The sequence below is a fragment of the Salminus brasiliensis genome, chromosome 17, assembly GCF_030463535.1.
Source record: "Salminus brasiliensis chromosome 17, fSalBra1.hap2, whole genome shotgun sequence".
In the NCBI taxonomy this organism is placed as follows: Eukaryota; Metazoa; Chordata; class Actinopteri; order Characiformes; family Bryconidae; genus Salminus; species Salminus brasiliensis.
The window spans coordinates 8,408,312-8,421,310 of NC_132894.1; the positions used below are offsets into that span (position 1 = coordinate 8,408,312).

Consider the following 12,999-nt stretch of genomic DNA (forward strand, 5'->3'; position numbering starts at 1 on the left):
GAGAACAGGTAGTAGAGAGTAAAAAAAAAATGTAAAAAGAAAAACAAAAATCAGATACATTTGGGTTTCACAGCAAATCTTGAATTTATCTTGACCTTTTCTCAGACAAAATCTTAGCAATCTTGTGACACTAAAGTCACAAGCTGCAATGTTGCCATTTTTCCATCAGTCTGTTGGTCATTTGGTCTCTACATTTAACACTTTAAAATGATTCTCGACTGCACTCTGCAGACTACCGTCAGAAAGAAATTTAGTACATGGTGAGGGTCACACATCCTCATTCAGAGAGTGAGTTTCAGCTCCAAGCACCCACACAAGTTGTGGCACATGTGTTTCCACGAGCTTAAGAGTGAAACCAAAACCAAGGCAAATCAGCCAGCATTAAAACTCAGACCTATTACAGGAATTGTAAATAACTATTGTGACTCTCTGAAGGCACAACAACTAATGGGGGGGGGGGGGGGGTAAAAATAATAACTTAATTTATAACTTCTAAATTCAAAATTAAAACCACATCAAAAAAAACATTATTTGGTATCACATAACAAGCAACTGAGGATTCCATCTGAGAATTCCTCATGCTCCAGGTAAACCTCCAACAGGTTGAGCAAGCTGACTTCAGTAGTAGTAAGAAAGTAGTAAGAAAGTCAGACATTTATGGCTGACAGACTGCAAGCATAGACATTTCCCTCCATCTTAAAGCAATGACATGTAACTCCTAGACACACACAAATGAGCAAACATGCACAACAAGTAATCTCTCAGTTATAGGGTCCCTGCTGTGTTCTAAGCAATCATGCTAATCTCACATTAAAGGAAAGCTTTAAAGAATGCCTTAAAGAATCAGATGTACAGTTTTCTGCCAACTCCCGATGTAGTCTATCAGCCAAGAGCTTGTTTGAGGTCAACACACAGCTTCCTTGATTTTTGCATTGGTGTTACGAAGCTAATGTTGTTACAAACCATAGGAAGGTCTTCAAACATCTTCAAAACCTCAGGCAGGTCTTATGTTTTTTGCTGGTATGCAGCGGTCAGTACCAACCAAAACAGGTCCAAAAAAGGACAACCAGTGAACCAACGACAGGGGGAAGCAGCTAAAGTCCCACCTCACAACTTACAGTCCTTAAAGGATCTTCTGCTAATGTCTTGGTGCCAGATACCACGGGACACCTTCAGTCAGATCTGTTGTGCCAGCACAAGGTGGATCTACTCAATATCAAGTAGGTGATGCTAATCTTATGGCTGATTGGTGTATATGTGCCAGATTGTGGGGAGATGGCATTGACTGGGTATACACTACAGACTGTGTGGACTGATTGCTGGATTAAACAACACCTCTAATTAGTGAGACTCCCACCCATTGGTTTCACAGTCATTATAACAGAGTTAGCAAGTTTGAATGGGGTGTAAAGCAGGAGGTAAGCTCCTGCCAGCACAATGGTATAGATCTCAAAGATTCAATGATTCTGCAAACAGGATTCAGACTGTTTGATTCAACGGTAAACCGGGGGAACTTAGTAAGTTACAGGGATCTATTCAAGCAGTCTTGCAGGTGAAGTTAAAAGTTTCTGAGATGGAGCTAAAATGAGGCTGCCTGCTTAAAAGCAGAGAGACCTGACCAACAGGATACTGAAGGGAAGACAGCAACAACGGCAGAACTTCACAAGCGCATCTTCGTTCCAGAACACTGCATTTATTGTTCACACCTGGCACAACTGAAGGCTTCCAGTGATGCCATGCTTTGGCAAAAAAAAAAAAAAGTCCCAGACACTGGTGAGGAGATCTTCAGCTTAGGCTTGGAATGTTTCCCAGAACAAATCCTCTACCTGTCTTTACTGCATAAGTGAATGTGGCTGGAGGGACGGAGGGCATAGAGCAGAAGAAGAGCACAGGAATCCCCCCACAGCCCCAAAGTCAGGGACTGCGACCGAAGGGGCGAACGCAGAGGGCGAGACAGGGGTAGAAGGTAAAGAGAAGTCTGTCTGAAGTCTCCTGGATACTCTGCACGGAGAGCCAGAAGATACACGGTCTTCAACTAAAGAACCCAGCTGAGGTTGGTAGAGTCCAGAGCCCAGAAGGTCTGGTTCCTGCTGTTGGGGATGAGGGGAGGTATAAAGCTGACTGGAGGGAGAGGCTGCCAAGCTGTCTGGGCCGAGACAGTCCACAACGGATCCCTGCAGCTCCTGTAATGGCAGGAGAGGCGAAAAAGAGCCGTACAGCGGCTCCCTCTGCAGGCTGGAGTGAGCACCTGCGCACAGCTCCACAGCCCTGATTTCCAACTCAGCACCTGAGAGATAAAAAAACAAACAAGCAAAAAAATGTAACAAAAAAAATGTAAATAACATAAATATTACATAAAACTAATATATATATATATATATATATATATATATATATATATATATATATATATATATATATATATATATATATGAGGTGTTGATGTCTTAACTCCCCAAAAGTATTGGATGGAACAACATCATTCAGGAGAACACAGTTGCACAGAGCCAATAGCCAATAGCTTAATGTTTACATCAGTGTACACAGGGACTTGACAAGCTGTGTGCACATTTGCAAATCTGTGCCAGCAAGGAGTGCAACTTAACAGAGCTAAATGCCTTCGTTAGAAGGGGTGTCCATAAATTTGGACATATATTATATCTACCCAAGCTGAATATTGTATTAGAATATCCTATCTTACAAGATGGCTTTCTGTTAGCCCAGGCTCAGTTTTCATCTGTCAGTTCCTTTTAATTTTTTACCTGGGTGCCCTGAACGGTACTGTGTGGTCAGTGTGCAGTGAGCTCAGGGCTTTAGGAGAAAGCGGGGCGTGCGTTTCCTTCTCGGTCGACCCTGCACCTGTGCAGTGAACCTCAGGCTTGTCTCTTCTGGACCCCCCCCCAATGTGGGTGAACACAAAATAAGAACCAAAAAAAAAAAACAAACAAACAAACAAACAAACAAACAAAAAAAACACACAAACACAATGGGCAAAAACAGGCTGATGAAGAAACGGATGGAGCAAATCATAACTACAGTGCAACTCAATCGTTAATGTGGAATTTCACAGAATAAACAATACACTGAGGTGAGGAATGGGTATAGAAGACCAGAAGGAGGGTGCAAAATGAACAAGAATAAAGTGTGGAATGGTGTTTTCAGGCAGACTTGTTAAGAGATGTGGGAAAGCTGTGTGTGGGTACCTGGCTGCTCCACCTGCAGGACTGGAGGGGGTGAGGGAGGACGGATTTTCAGACTTGAACTATCCACTTCACTATGCTCTCCATCTGCCTCTCCATCCTCTCTAAAACACAAGCATACACACACACACACAAAAGCTGGTCAGTAAATCACACAGTAATTGAACGGTCCTCTCTTCAGCAAGCACTTAAAATGAACACTAATCATCCACCAGAAAAATAAACAATAAATGCATGTTAGCCCACACCCCTTCACTTTCATAACTACATTAAGGGCTATGAAACTGCTTAATTATGACAGTATAGTACCTTAAATTAGAACCCTGTGGGTAAAAGATATGCTAAACCAAACGGATACCAAATAGTAATCAAAATAGAGTTCCTGCATAAGCATGCATAACTGATTTATACACTGAGGGTTCAAGAGATGGGATGTATCAGCACAGACTCTGGTTTCTGCCAGTTTCTGGCTTTATGGTACCTTTAATTACTTAATTAGCTTAATTTAATTACTCTGATTATCAAGATGAAGCAACAAGGCACTTCTACAGGTCTATCTGCATAAGACTGCCCACAAACAGTACAGAAAGGAATACAGAATACTCCGACAGGATGAAAATATTAGGGAATAAATAACTAGCACCAACAATGCAAATTAGGTTTACAGAAACCAACCAATCAACCAACTAACAATTTGTCTCAATAGCTCTGCAGTAAGATTTATGGTACAGGGCTTAATACACACTTTTATCCCTGCAACCCTCAACTGTGCAGATATAGGTGTCCCCCACAGGTGTATTCTGTTATTTAAAAGGGGTGTTCTTGAGTGTCCCCTTTTTGGCATCATTGCGGCCATCGACAAGGTCTGCATCGATGTGGACTGAACAGCGGCCTCTTCCCAAAAATCCTGGCCATTGAGACACATTATGCTGTAATCTAAAGTTAGCCACTGTAGAAAAGCAAATAAGAATGTGCAGTAGCGTCATCTGTGTAGGTACAGCACACTCTTTAGAATTTGGAACCGTTGTCCTCCATGTCCACATGTTGACATCATCTGTGTGTGGTTTTGGAAGACTACTGCAGGGCTCAGGGTGCCATCTGGGACATAGCTTGTGTTTAACTCACATGTTTCCTGACTGGAGAGGGTACTTTCTGCGTCCCAGCTTGGTGGACTGCTGGGTGAAGTACTCATGCCTCTCTGACTTCTTCCACATGTAGTAGTACTCCACACACTCTCCCACAGAGCGTGTACGGACCTGAGAGAGGGAGATGAGTGAGAAAGACCGTTGCTGAACTGGATGAATAACCTGTGTAGAGTAAGTTCTAGAGGTTTCGAGAGGTCTTTAGTGATTAGAAACTATCATGTGTGCTGCTAGGTATGACCACCCACCTTGTTGGCTTGTATGAGGTGAAAGTTCTTCCCATGGACACGATATCCATGCTCAAAGTTTCGACATTCCTCTTCACTCCAAGCACAAAGTTCCTCTGAGGAATTAAGTGGAATTAACTGCGTTCCAGCTTAAGGAAACTCATCACAAGCCAAACATCTGCCTTTGAGTCACAGATTTTGCAAGCAATTCTGCAAATTGAGGTCTCTTAGTTGGAATCAAAGTGAAGTCAACAGCAGGGTTCCCACTCTTTCTAGGAAATCATTTCACAAGACTTTTCCTAGGACTTTTTTTCATGACTTCTATAACTGACAACATATAATAAATGGAGCCTTGTTGTATATATTGGTTTTCACATACATAACATGCATGCAAGATGCAAATCCCTCTGTAAAACAGTACAAATATGAACAACTGTCCCCAAATTGGGAGCAAATGACATGCAGCTTGACTCAATTTAACTGACACTTGCTAGCAAAAAAAGGACTGATAAACAAGGTCCTACATAGTTAAAACAATTAATGATAAAACATTTACATTTAAGGCATTTAGCAGATGCTCTCCAGAGTGACTTACAAAAGTGCTTTGCTATTTACCCAAGAAAAACCTCAGCTACTTGAATAGACAAATAATTCCTCTAAGTTTAGACACTACTAAACACAAGTCAATAAGATGACCACTCTGCTATTCGCCCAAGTATTCTCAGAAGAGGTGGGTCTTCAGTCTGCGTTTAAAGATAGCGAGCCCAGGGGAAGCTCGTTCCACCAATTTGGTGCCATGACAGAAAAAAGCCTGGACGCTTGTCTTCCATGGATTTTGAGGGATAGCGGGTCAAGCAGAGTCGTACTTGAAGCTCGAAGGGCTCTTGGTGCAGATCGGTTTTTGACAATTTTTGACCATTAAAAGAGAAAGCTGTCCAATGTGTGAAGCACATGTGTGTAAGACATGATGCTAGTGTTGCAATCTGTCCACATGACAGTATTACAAACTTCAACAAATAGGAAATCAGTGGCTAAAATCTGCATTGTCTCAGTGTCTCAATAGCTCAATTTTTCCAGGATGTCACAAATATTTCCAGCAATTTTAGAATTATCCCAGAATTTCCTTGGCTTGAAAGTAAATATATAAATTAATTAATTAATTAAATTAAATTCCAGGTTTTCCAAAATTTTCCAGGACAGTTGGGAACTCTGCATCGGGCATACTGCCAGGCCACCACTGAAAATAGGTTTTTAATGGGTTGGTTAAATAAGGGTCAGACAATTTTGGGCTTACAAGAATTGAAGCGGTCAAAATCCTCCATAAACAGCTTCACAGCCGAGTACGATGTGAAAATGAGGATACAGCTGAATAGAGTCAGATCTTAAAACACATATGGCCACTTACCACTAAAAACCTTCACATTGAATCGCAGTCTCCTGAGAGCCTCCTCTGCATTGAAGTTACACTTCACCAGTTCATACAGTGCCTTCAAAAGAATGAACAGTGGGAAATATTAATCACTGAACAGATAAGGGACAAGGGTTAGCAGAAGAGTCTGTCCATATCAGTTCATGGTGCTGTTCTTTTGTAGTATGTACATTACACGGACAAAAGTATTGAGACACCTTCACATTAGACATTTTATGGAGCTTTCCCATTCTAATCCCACAGGCAAATATGAAGTTGCCCTCCATTTGCAGGTCTAACAGCAGGTTTGGAACTCTGCAGTGATGGGGTCAGTAGAACCCCATCACTGCAGAACCCCTTCACTTTATATGGCCTGCCAATGGTTGAGTTGCTGTGGTTCCTAAACCAAAACATGCAGAACACATTTAAATCAATTTATGATCAGATCACTCAAACTACATCACATCAGAGGTGGATCCTGGCCTCTGGAATGTGTTTTGCAGTGTAAGCGGAAATGCCAAGAGATGCTTAGCAGGTGAGAGGACAGTTGTTCAATGATGCAGATGACTCGCTGCCTGTTCTATTTATTTTTTGCTTACAATCCAAAATGCATGCTAATGCAAGGTATAAAGAAGCCTTAAATGTTTATAGCAGTTTACTGAGTTGTCTGCAGTAGTTTTGTTTAGGCTTCTTACTGTTTAATAGCACGTTATTGTGAGATCCAATGAAGACCCATCAATATTACATCATCTTACACAACGACCTCCACCGAAATTAAATCACAGCTATTTCAATGATTTAGCCCAACCTGCTCATTATCTTTAACTAGATCTGCTGACGTCAATGTGTCCACAGTCCCATCCTGTCCTGCTCGCCTTTGGACATGCAGTAAGAACTCCTCCACTTCTGTGGAAGGTATCACCCCAGGTGTCCATAACAACTGGTCCTCGCTCTCATAGGCTGCAAAGTTAAAAGGATACATTATCCTAAATACTTTTAGTCTAACTTTAGCTAGAACAGTATGGAATAACATGAGAAAGTCAAAATGGAAATTTCATTTAATTGAGCCGACTGCAAATGAAGCCTTACCTTTCTCATAGCATGTGTAGGAGCCGAGAGTGGGAATGATGGCTTGGTACTGAGGACCTACCATGATGTCCTGATTATTTGAGAGAAAAAAAATTGTTACAGAGCGTTCTCTTAATTCATCTATGAAATTAGCATTTATCTTCACTTTATTTAGAAATTGGCTGTACATTGTCAGACAGCAGTTTTAGTAGGTTCAATTGTATTTTTAAAGATACAAGGTTTTGGGTGAAAACAATTATAACCACCCCTGGTTTGGAATGAACTCCATCACATAGGAGCACTTCATAGTTCTTTAATTACAGACCGTAGTCTATCTTTTTTCTCTTGTCGTTAGCCTCCTTTCAGATTGTAATGGTCAGGACCCTACAGGACCACCACAGAGCAGGTATTATTTGGGCATTGGGTCATTGTCAGCACTGGAAAGAGTGGATCACGCAGTTTTTCTGTGTCTACTCAATGTCCACTTTAATAGACACTCCTACCTAACTGTTCTACATTGTTGTTGGTTTTGTTGGTCATCTTCTAGTCTTTCAGGACACCGCCCACAGGGAAATATCCACTGCTGGCTGAATATTTCTAGTTGGTGGACTATTCTAACTCCAGCAGCACTGCTATGTCTGATCCACTTATACCAGTGCAACACACTGCCACTAACATGCAGCCACCATGTCAGTGGAGTCACTGCAGTGTTGAGAATGACCCACCAACCTGCTCTGTGGTGGTGAGGCAGTGATGGCTCAGTGGTTAAAGCACTTATCTACTGATGACAGGGTCGTGGGTCCGATAACCATGCTCTGCAAGCTGCCACTGTTGGGCCCTTGAGCAAGGCCCCTCACCCTCTCTGCTCTCTGGGTGCCGCAGCGTTGACTGCTCATCACTCCGGGCATGTGTGCTCACTGTCACTGTGTGTGTTTGATCACTAGCATGTATGTGTGTGTGTTCACTGCATGGATGTGTGGCCAAATCCCATCTGTTTCTAACAATAATGGTGAATATGGGTGTTTTGTCTTGTTCTGGTCCTGTGGGCTTCTGACCATTGAAGAACAGGGTGAAAGGAGCGGACACAGTATGCAGAGAAACAGATGTACTGGAGTCTGTAACTGTAGAATTACAAATTGTTTATGTACCTTTTTATTAAAAACAGAGCATTTTCCATTTCTAACACCATTCATGTTATTAGATGGAAGTATGTATGGAAGTGCTCTACCTTGCGTCCGTCATTGGGAGGGACATTACTGTCAGAGTCTTCATCTGAGGAGCTGACTGTTGTGTCTTTGTCATCATTCGTAAGGGCTGGACCTGAGCAACAGTTAGAACATGATAGGACACCCAGATATAATGTAATTACTCTGGTGTTTTTTTTTTTAGAAACAACAAGTTTTGTTTTTCAAAATATGCAGCAGGCCTTGCATGAGAACTTCAAGACAGTCATGAGCCACTCCCCCCGAATGCAACGGCCATGCACACACTATAGTTAAGAGATCAAAATAGACATTTAAAGAACGGGTCTTCAGCTTAATTATAATGTCCTAACCCCTTCAGATCTTATTGATCTTTTTGTGAGAACCAAGACATAATTTTCAATATTGTGTGCGAATCAATAAGATCATCATTCTCACTCCCTTCAATCAGCTTTAGTTGGACTGTGTAAATGAAGTTTACCTATTAAGTGGCATCGCAAGAGATCAGAAGAATGGGACGTGACAGAGGTTTTGAGGTCCTCAGCAGATGGCCGAGAGTCCTCGTTCTGCCCTCCTGAGAACAAATCCTTGGCGATCTGGTGAAGGAAAGGGAGCTTGTTAACCAATCATTGAACAGACAAACAGCCTTGCTATTTCTTCTGCCATTTTCTAAACAACACAAAGAGGGCTTTGTTTGCATAAAGACACTGGGTTTGTTTTAAGAAGCACACCAGGAGAGAGTGTCTAGTGTCTCACTCCTAAACCAGGGTGCAAATAACGCTCTAGTTCAAGTGCTAGGGATGCAACGACATGAGGACTGTGGAAAGATGCCAATATCTGGTATTTTTAAATGCATATATCTGCTTTCACTGACACTGGTGCAATAATGAAATGTAGAACATGGGACTGCAATTAACAGCAATACAGAGAAATACAGTGTTTACTTCTGTAGAAGTACAAATGCAGTGGAATGTGGATACTTTAACACTGCAGCACACATCACCTAGGCCTGCAGTACACAGCAAATCAGACTCCTAGATTAAAGGATGAACCATTTCTAAGGTTGCACCCACAGGAATCAATGGTGTTTTATTTACAAGATTCAATTTCAGTACGTCTAAAGATGTACCTCGCAAATTTCAGCACTTGGTGCAGAGCAGTGGGTAACAAGACCACCTTTTCTGTGGCAGACCAGGGTTCAATCCTCTGGCCACACTCCAGCACGGCACACTACACCAATAAGAGTCCTTGTGCAGGACCCCTAATGCTACATCCTCCTACCTGTGTAATATGATTAAAATGTACAGTGCCCTGGATAAGAGCATCAGAGCTGTTGTAGCATTGTGCCCTCTCTAGTTCATGGGTTTGGTAGTTCTGACCTTGTCAATTGCAGTTTCTGGCAGCGTGGCTGCTGTCTCGTTGGGCTGTCGGTGCTGCTGCAGGACTGGGTGGGACATGTCATAACCGTACAGGGCCAGCAGCTCCTCTAGAGGCATTTCACCACCCTAGAAAAAGAAGGTTCATGTTCGTTAGAACTCAGAGACAGAAAGACAAGTGCCACCAGTCTGATGTCTAGAATGTAGCAACCCCTTTCGTCCTGCAAACAAACACAGTTTGATAGCATGACATTTTTTGGCCTTATCCTCTTCACACTAATCCAAGGCTATGGAAATTGTGAAGCAACCAATGTGGTTATAGACATTAAGCCTGTAGTTGTGCTCTTCACACATACCAATATTTGGTACTCCATGTGAAGTGTATATAAATGGCCTGATGTTATTTTCTCAAAACAGACCACTGAAGCAAGTTCCAGAGGGTTTTCTGTGGGGGGATCTAGGAGTTAGATAAGCTAAAGTCCTTTACTTTCAGCTGAAAGGTGAGTTAAGGATGTCAAAATGTACATGAGAAGATTTTAGTATCTATTTTACTCCCAATCCAGTTCGGAGTCTTTGCTTTAATCCCGAGCACCATCTAGTGGCCTCAAGACGCCATTAACACACATTACTGCCACACTGGCAGCAGCGTGGACGTTCTCAGAAGGTGACCTGATCGGGACATCACTATTATTTATAACATTTACTCTTTAAAAAGGGAATAGGAGTAGGGTTCTGAACAGTGTGTTAACAGTCTTATTTATTAAATTTTAAGAACAAAACAAAAGCATTATCTCAATAATTTATTTATGGTTAAATTAGGTGTTAGTTTTGTTTTGCATGAACATGGCATAAAGTCAGTCTGAATATGAATCAGTTTGAATATAAAAAAAAAAAACTCTTAAAAAATAATGGTTCTTTGAGCAATGCCACAGTCAAACCACTTTGGGTTCCATAAAGAACCATGTTTGTAATAGAAACGTGTGAGGTTAAAGAACCTTTACACCAATGAGCCATAACATTAGTATCATTGACAGGTAAAGTAATCTGCCTCTACAGCAGCATTTGTCAAGGGGTGTGAGATGTTAGGCAGCAAGTGAACAGTCCACTTGAAGGTGATGTGCTAAAATCAGGTGAAAACTGTGATGGCTTGACAACTGGATCAGAACATCTCCAAAACATCAGGCTGATCTACTGGAGGAAAAACAAAAACAAAAAAAACACACACAATAACCACCGCTGACAGGGTCATGGGCACCTAAGGCTCATTTATGTGACCCATAAATTACAGGACTTGAAGAATCTAAATCTTTGTGCCAGATACCACAGAATGCCTTCAGAGGTTTGTGGAGTCCATGAATGGGATGGGATGGTTACATCTTTTGTGGCAGCACAAGAGAGACCTACTCAATGTTTGGCACTAAATGTTACGGCTAATCAGTGTAAATCAAGTGCAGGTTCATTAGACCTCTAAAACATTCAAAAGCCATAAATGTAACTGTAATGGCATATTTTGGTATTCATAACCTACTGTGAAAGTCAATAGTATTTTAAGAGATTATTGTGTGTATTGTGACCTTCCCTTTAAGAGTTGGGATTTGGAATGCCGCTATATCTGTGGAAGTTGAACATTCACCAAAATATCAATTAGATCCAAACAAATGAAAGTCTAAATGAAATGGGACAGACTCTCTAAATCTAACCACAAAGTTAACCCTAAACCTAAAACAAATTGCCGTGCTGAGAATTAACTGATTTCCAAACAATAGTTTTAACAGTTTGAACATCTATAGAAAATCTACAGAACACCATAAATAATGAGAATGAGCTGGAGTCAGAGAGGCACTTCCTCTCCACATCAATGCTAGTACGATGTTGGTCAGCACAGGCCCCTGTTAGCTGTCGTATCGGAGCTGGGGAGCTGTGCTTTCTTCCAAGCGCCCTGGCTAACTATTAATGCTGCAACAGCAGCAGTTTGAAAAGAGGCAGTGGCTGGCTTCACATGTGTGGGAGGAGACATGTGCTAGTCTTCACCCTCCTAGTGTTGGGGGCATGGCTAGTGATAGGGGGAGTTCACATGAACAGGAACTGAGCAATTGACCTTCCAAATGGGCCCTTTCCAAAATGAGCTAAACAATAGAAGAAAAAACAAAACAAAACAAAAAAAACAAAAACAAAACACAAATGTGTTCATATTTTTTTAGATGGAATGTGGAGACGCTAAACATTTCCTCTCAAATAAATGTGTTTCATTTTAGGACAGCAAATATTTGCAGGTTTATTTTTATTATTGTGGAGAAATTAGTTTCAGTACATTTATCTTAAAGCATTATGCTCACTACTGACTTTTTACTTTGCCTAATGTGTCTATTTACATTGCTACTGTAATGCTGCAATTGCCTTCAGGATCAATAAAGTACTTTTGTCTGCTAATGTTTCTAAGTATTTTTATTGCTTCCAAACTTGTTTTTTAACCAAGACTGACAATTTATTCATACTTAAGTACAATATCACTACTGTACCTCTTTTATCTCTGTAGGGTATAGCATGTCTCCAACCACTTCCTTTGCCAATACCCTAAATAAAAGAGGGGGGGGGGCTGTGCCCTAAAAAAACAAAAGCACAGGTGTGGAAGACTGAGCAGCTTCACTCACTGAATGGTGTCGTGTAGCCATCTTCTCTGGCTGTGCCTCCCAGGCCCCCAGGATCTGCTGCTGCTCCTCCAAGTGTGTGGATGGTTGAGGAGACCGTTCCAGAGGCGCAGCATAGCCTACGCAAAGAACGCGTGCTAGGCCTTGGCGTCGATCTGTGGAGCCCATCCGCACAGCTGGAAGACAGCAGAGAACAACACGACAAAGTTTAATAAAGGGAGATAACTGATCCCTCCGTTTTCACCAAGCATTCCAACCAGGCCACACAACTGGGGGGTGGGGTCTGTATGGCCCTCTAGCCACACCTGCTGTTAGGCACGGTGTCAATGGGTTCATGTTTATCTGCTTAGTCCTATTCTATTGGCAATACTTCTCTACAGGGACTAGACAACCTGTGTGTGTGTGCGCATTTGCACATCTGTGTCAGCTATGGGTGCAACTTAAAGTAGGTGAATGCATTCATTAGAAGGGGTGTCCACAAACATTAGTGTCTGATTGTCCAGTGCAACCATATAAAATCACCTTTAAAAGGAAACCTGACTGTTAAGACTTGTACATTATACTGAGCCATACATGCCCAAGTTGCTGCAGCATCAAATGTTTGATCTTTAGAGTCGATGCAATAGCGTTTTATATTTCCGATACGGACATCAATACTGAAATTTGAGTATCATCTGAAACCGATAGCAATCTGACTTTTTTCCTCTTTAAATACACTCAGGGGACCC

General features: G+C 41.7%; 1 protein-coding gene across 2 annotated transcripts; it reads right to left on the reverse strand.

Annotated features, from left to right (window-relative positions):
• Nucleotides 1–463: 463 nt before the first annotated feature.
• mier2 (mesoderm induction early response 1, family member 2) lies at nt 464–12,439 on the reverse strand. Of its 2 annotated transcripts, XM_072660242.1 has the most exons (12): nt 12,275–12,439; nt 9,627–9,752; nt 8,729–8,843; nt 8,274–8,365; nt 7,067–7,136; nt 6,786–6,937; nt 5,975–6,056; nt 4,591–4,685; nt 4,326–4,456; nt 3,204–3,304; nt 2,763–2,888; nt 2,214–2,287 (listed from the first exon to the last, which is right to left on the reverse strand). In XM_072660242.1, exons 1-11 carry the CDS (start codon nt 12,437–12,439, stop codon nt 2,806–2,808), a joined length of 1,212 nt encoding a protein of 403 aa, XP_072516343.1. In that variant the 3' UTR covers nt 2,214–2,287; nt 2,763–2,805. The 2 variants fall into 2 exon arrangements, with proteins under 2 accessions (XP_072516342.1, XP_072516343.1); XM_072660241.1 differs by lacking the exon at nt 2,763–2,888 and having other exon boundaries at nt 464–2,287.
• Between the last annotated feature and the right edge of the window lie 560 nt (nt 12,440–12,999).

Excerpts from the sequence above, each read along its gene's own strand:
- mier2 (XM_072660241.1), bottom strand. The coding sequence starts at position 12,439 with ATGGGCTCCACAGATCGACGCCAAGGCCTAGCACGCGTTCTTTGCGTA. Across the intron at positions 4,457-4,590 it reads ACCTCATACAAGCCAACAAG|GTCCGTACACGCTCTGTGGG; the intron begins GTGGGTGGTCAT and ends TCCCTCTCTCAG. Across the intron at positions 3,305-4,325 it reads CCTCTCCAGTCAGGAAACAT|AGAGGATGGAGAGGCAGATG; the intron begins GTGAGTTAAACA and ends CTTGTGTTTTAG.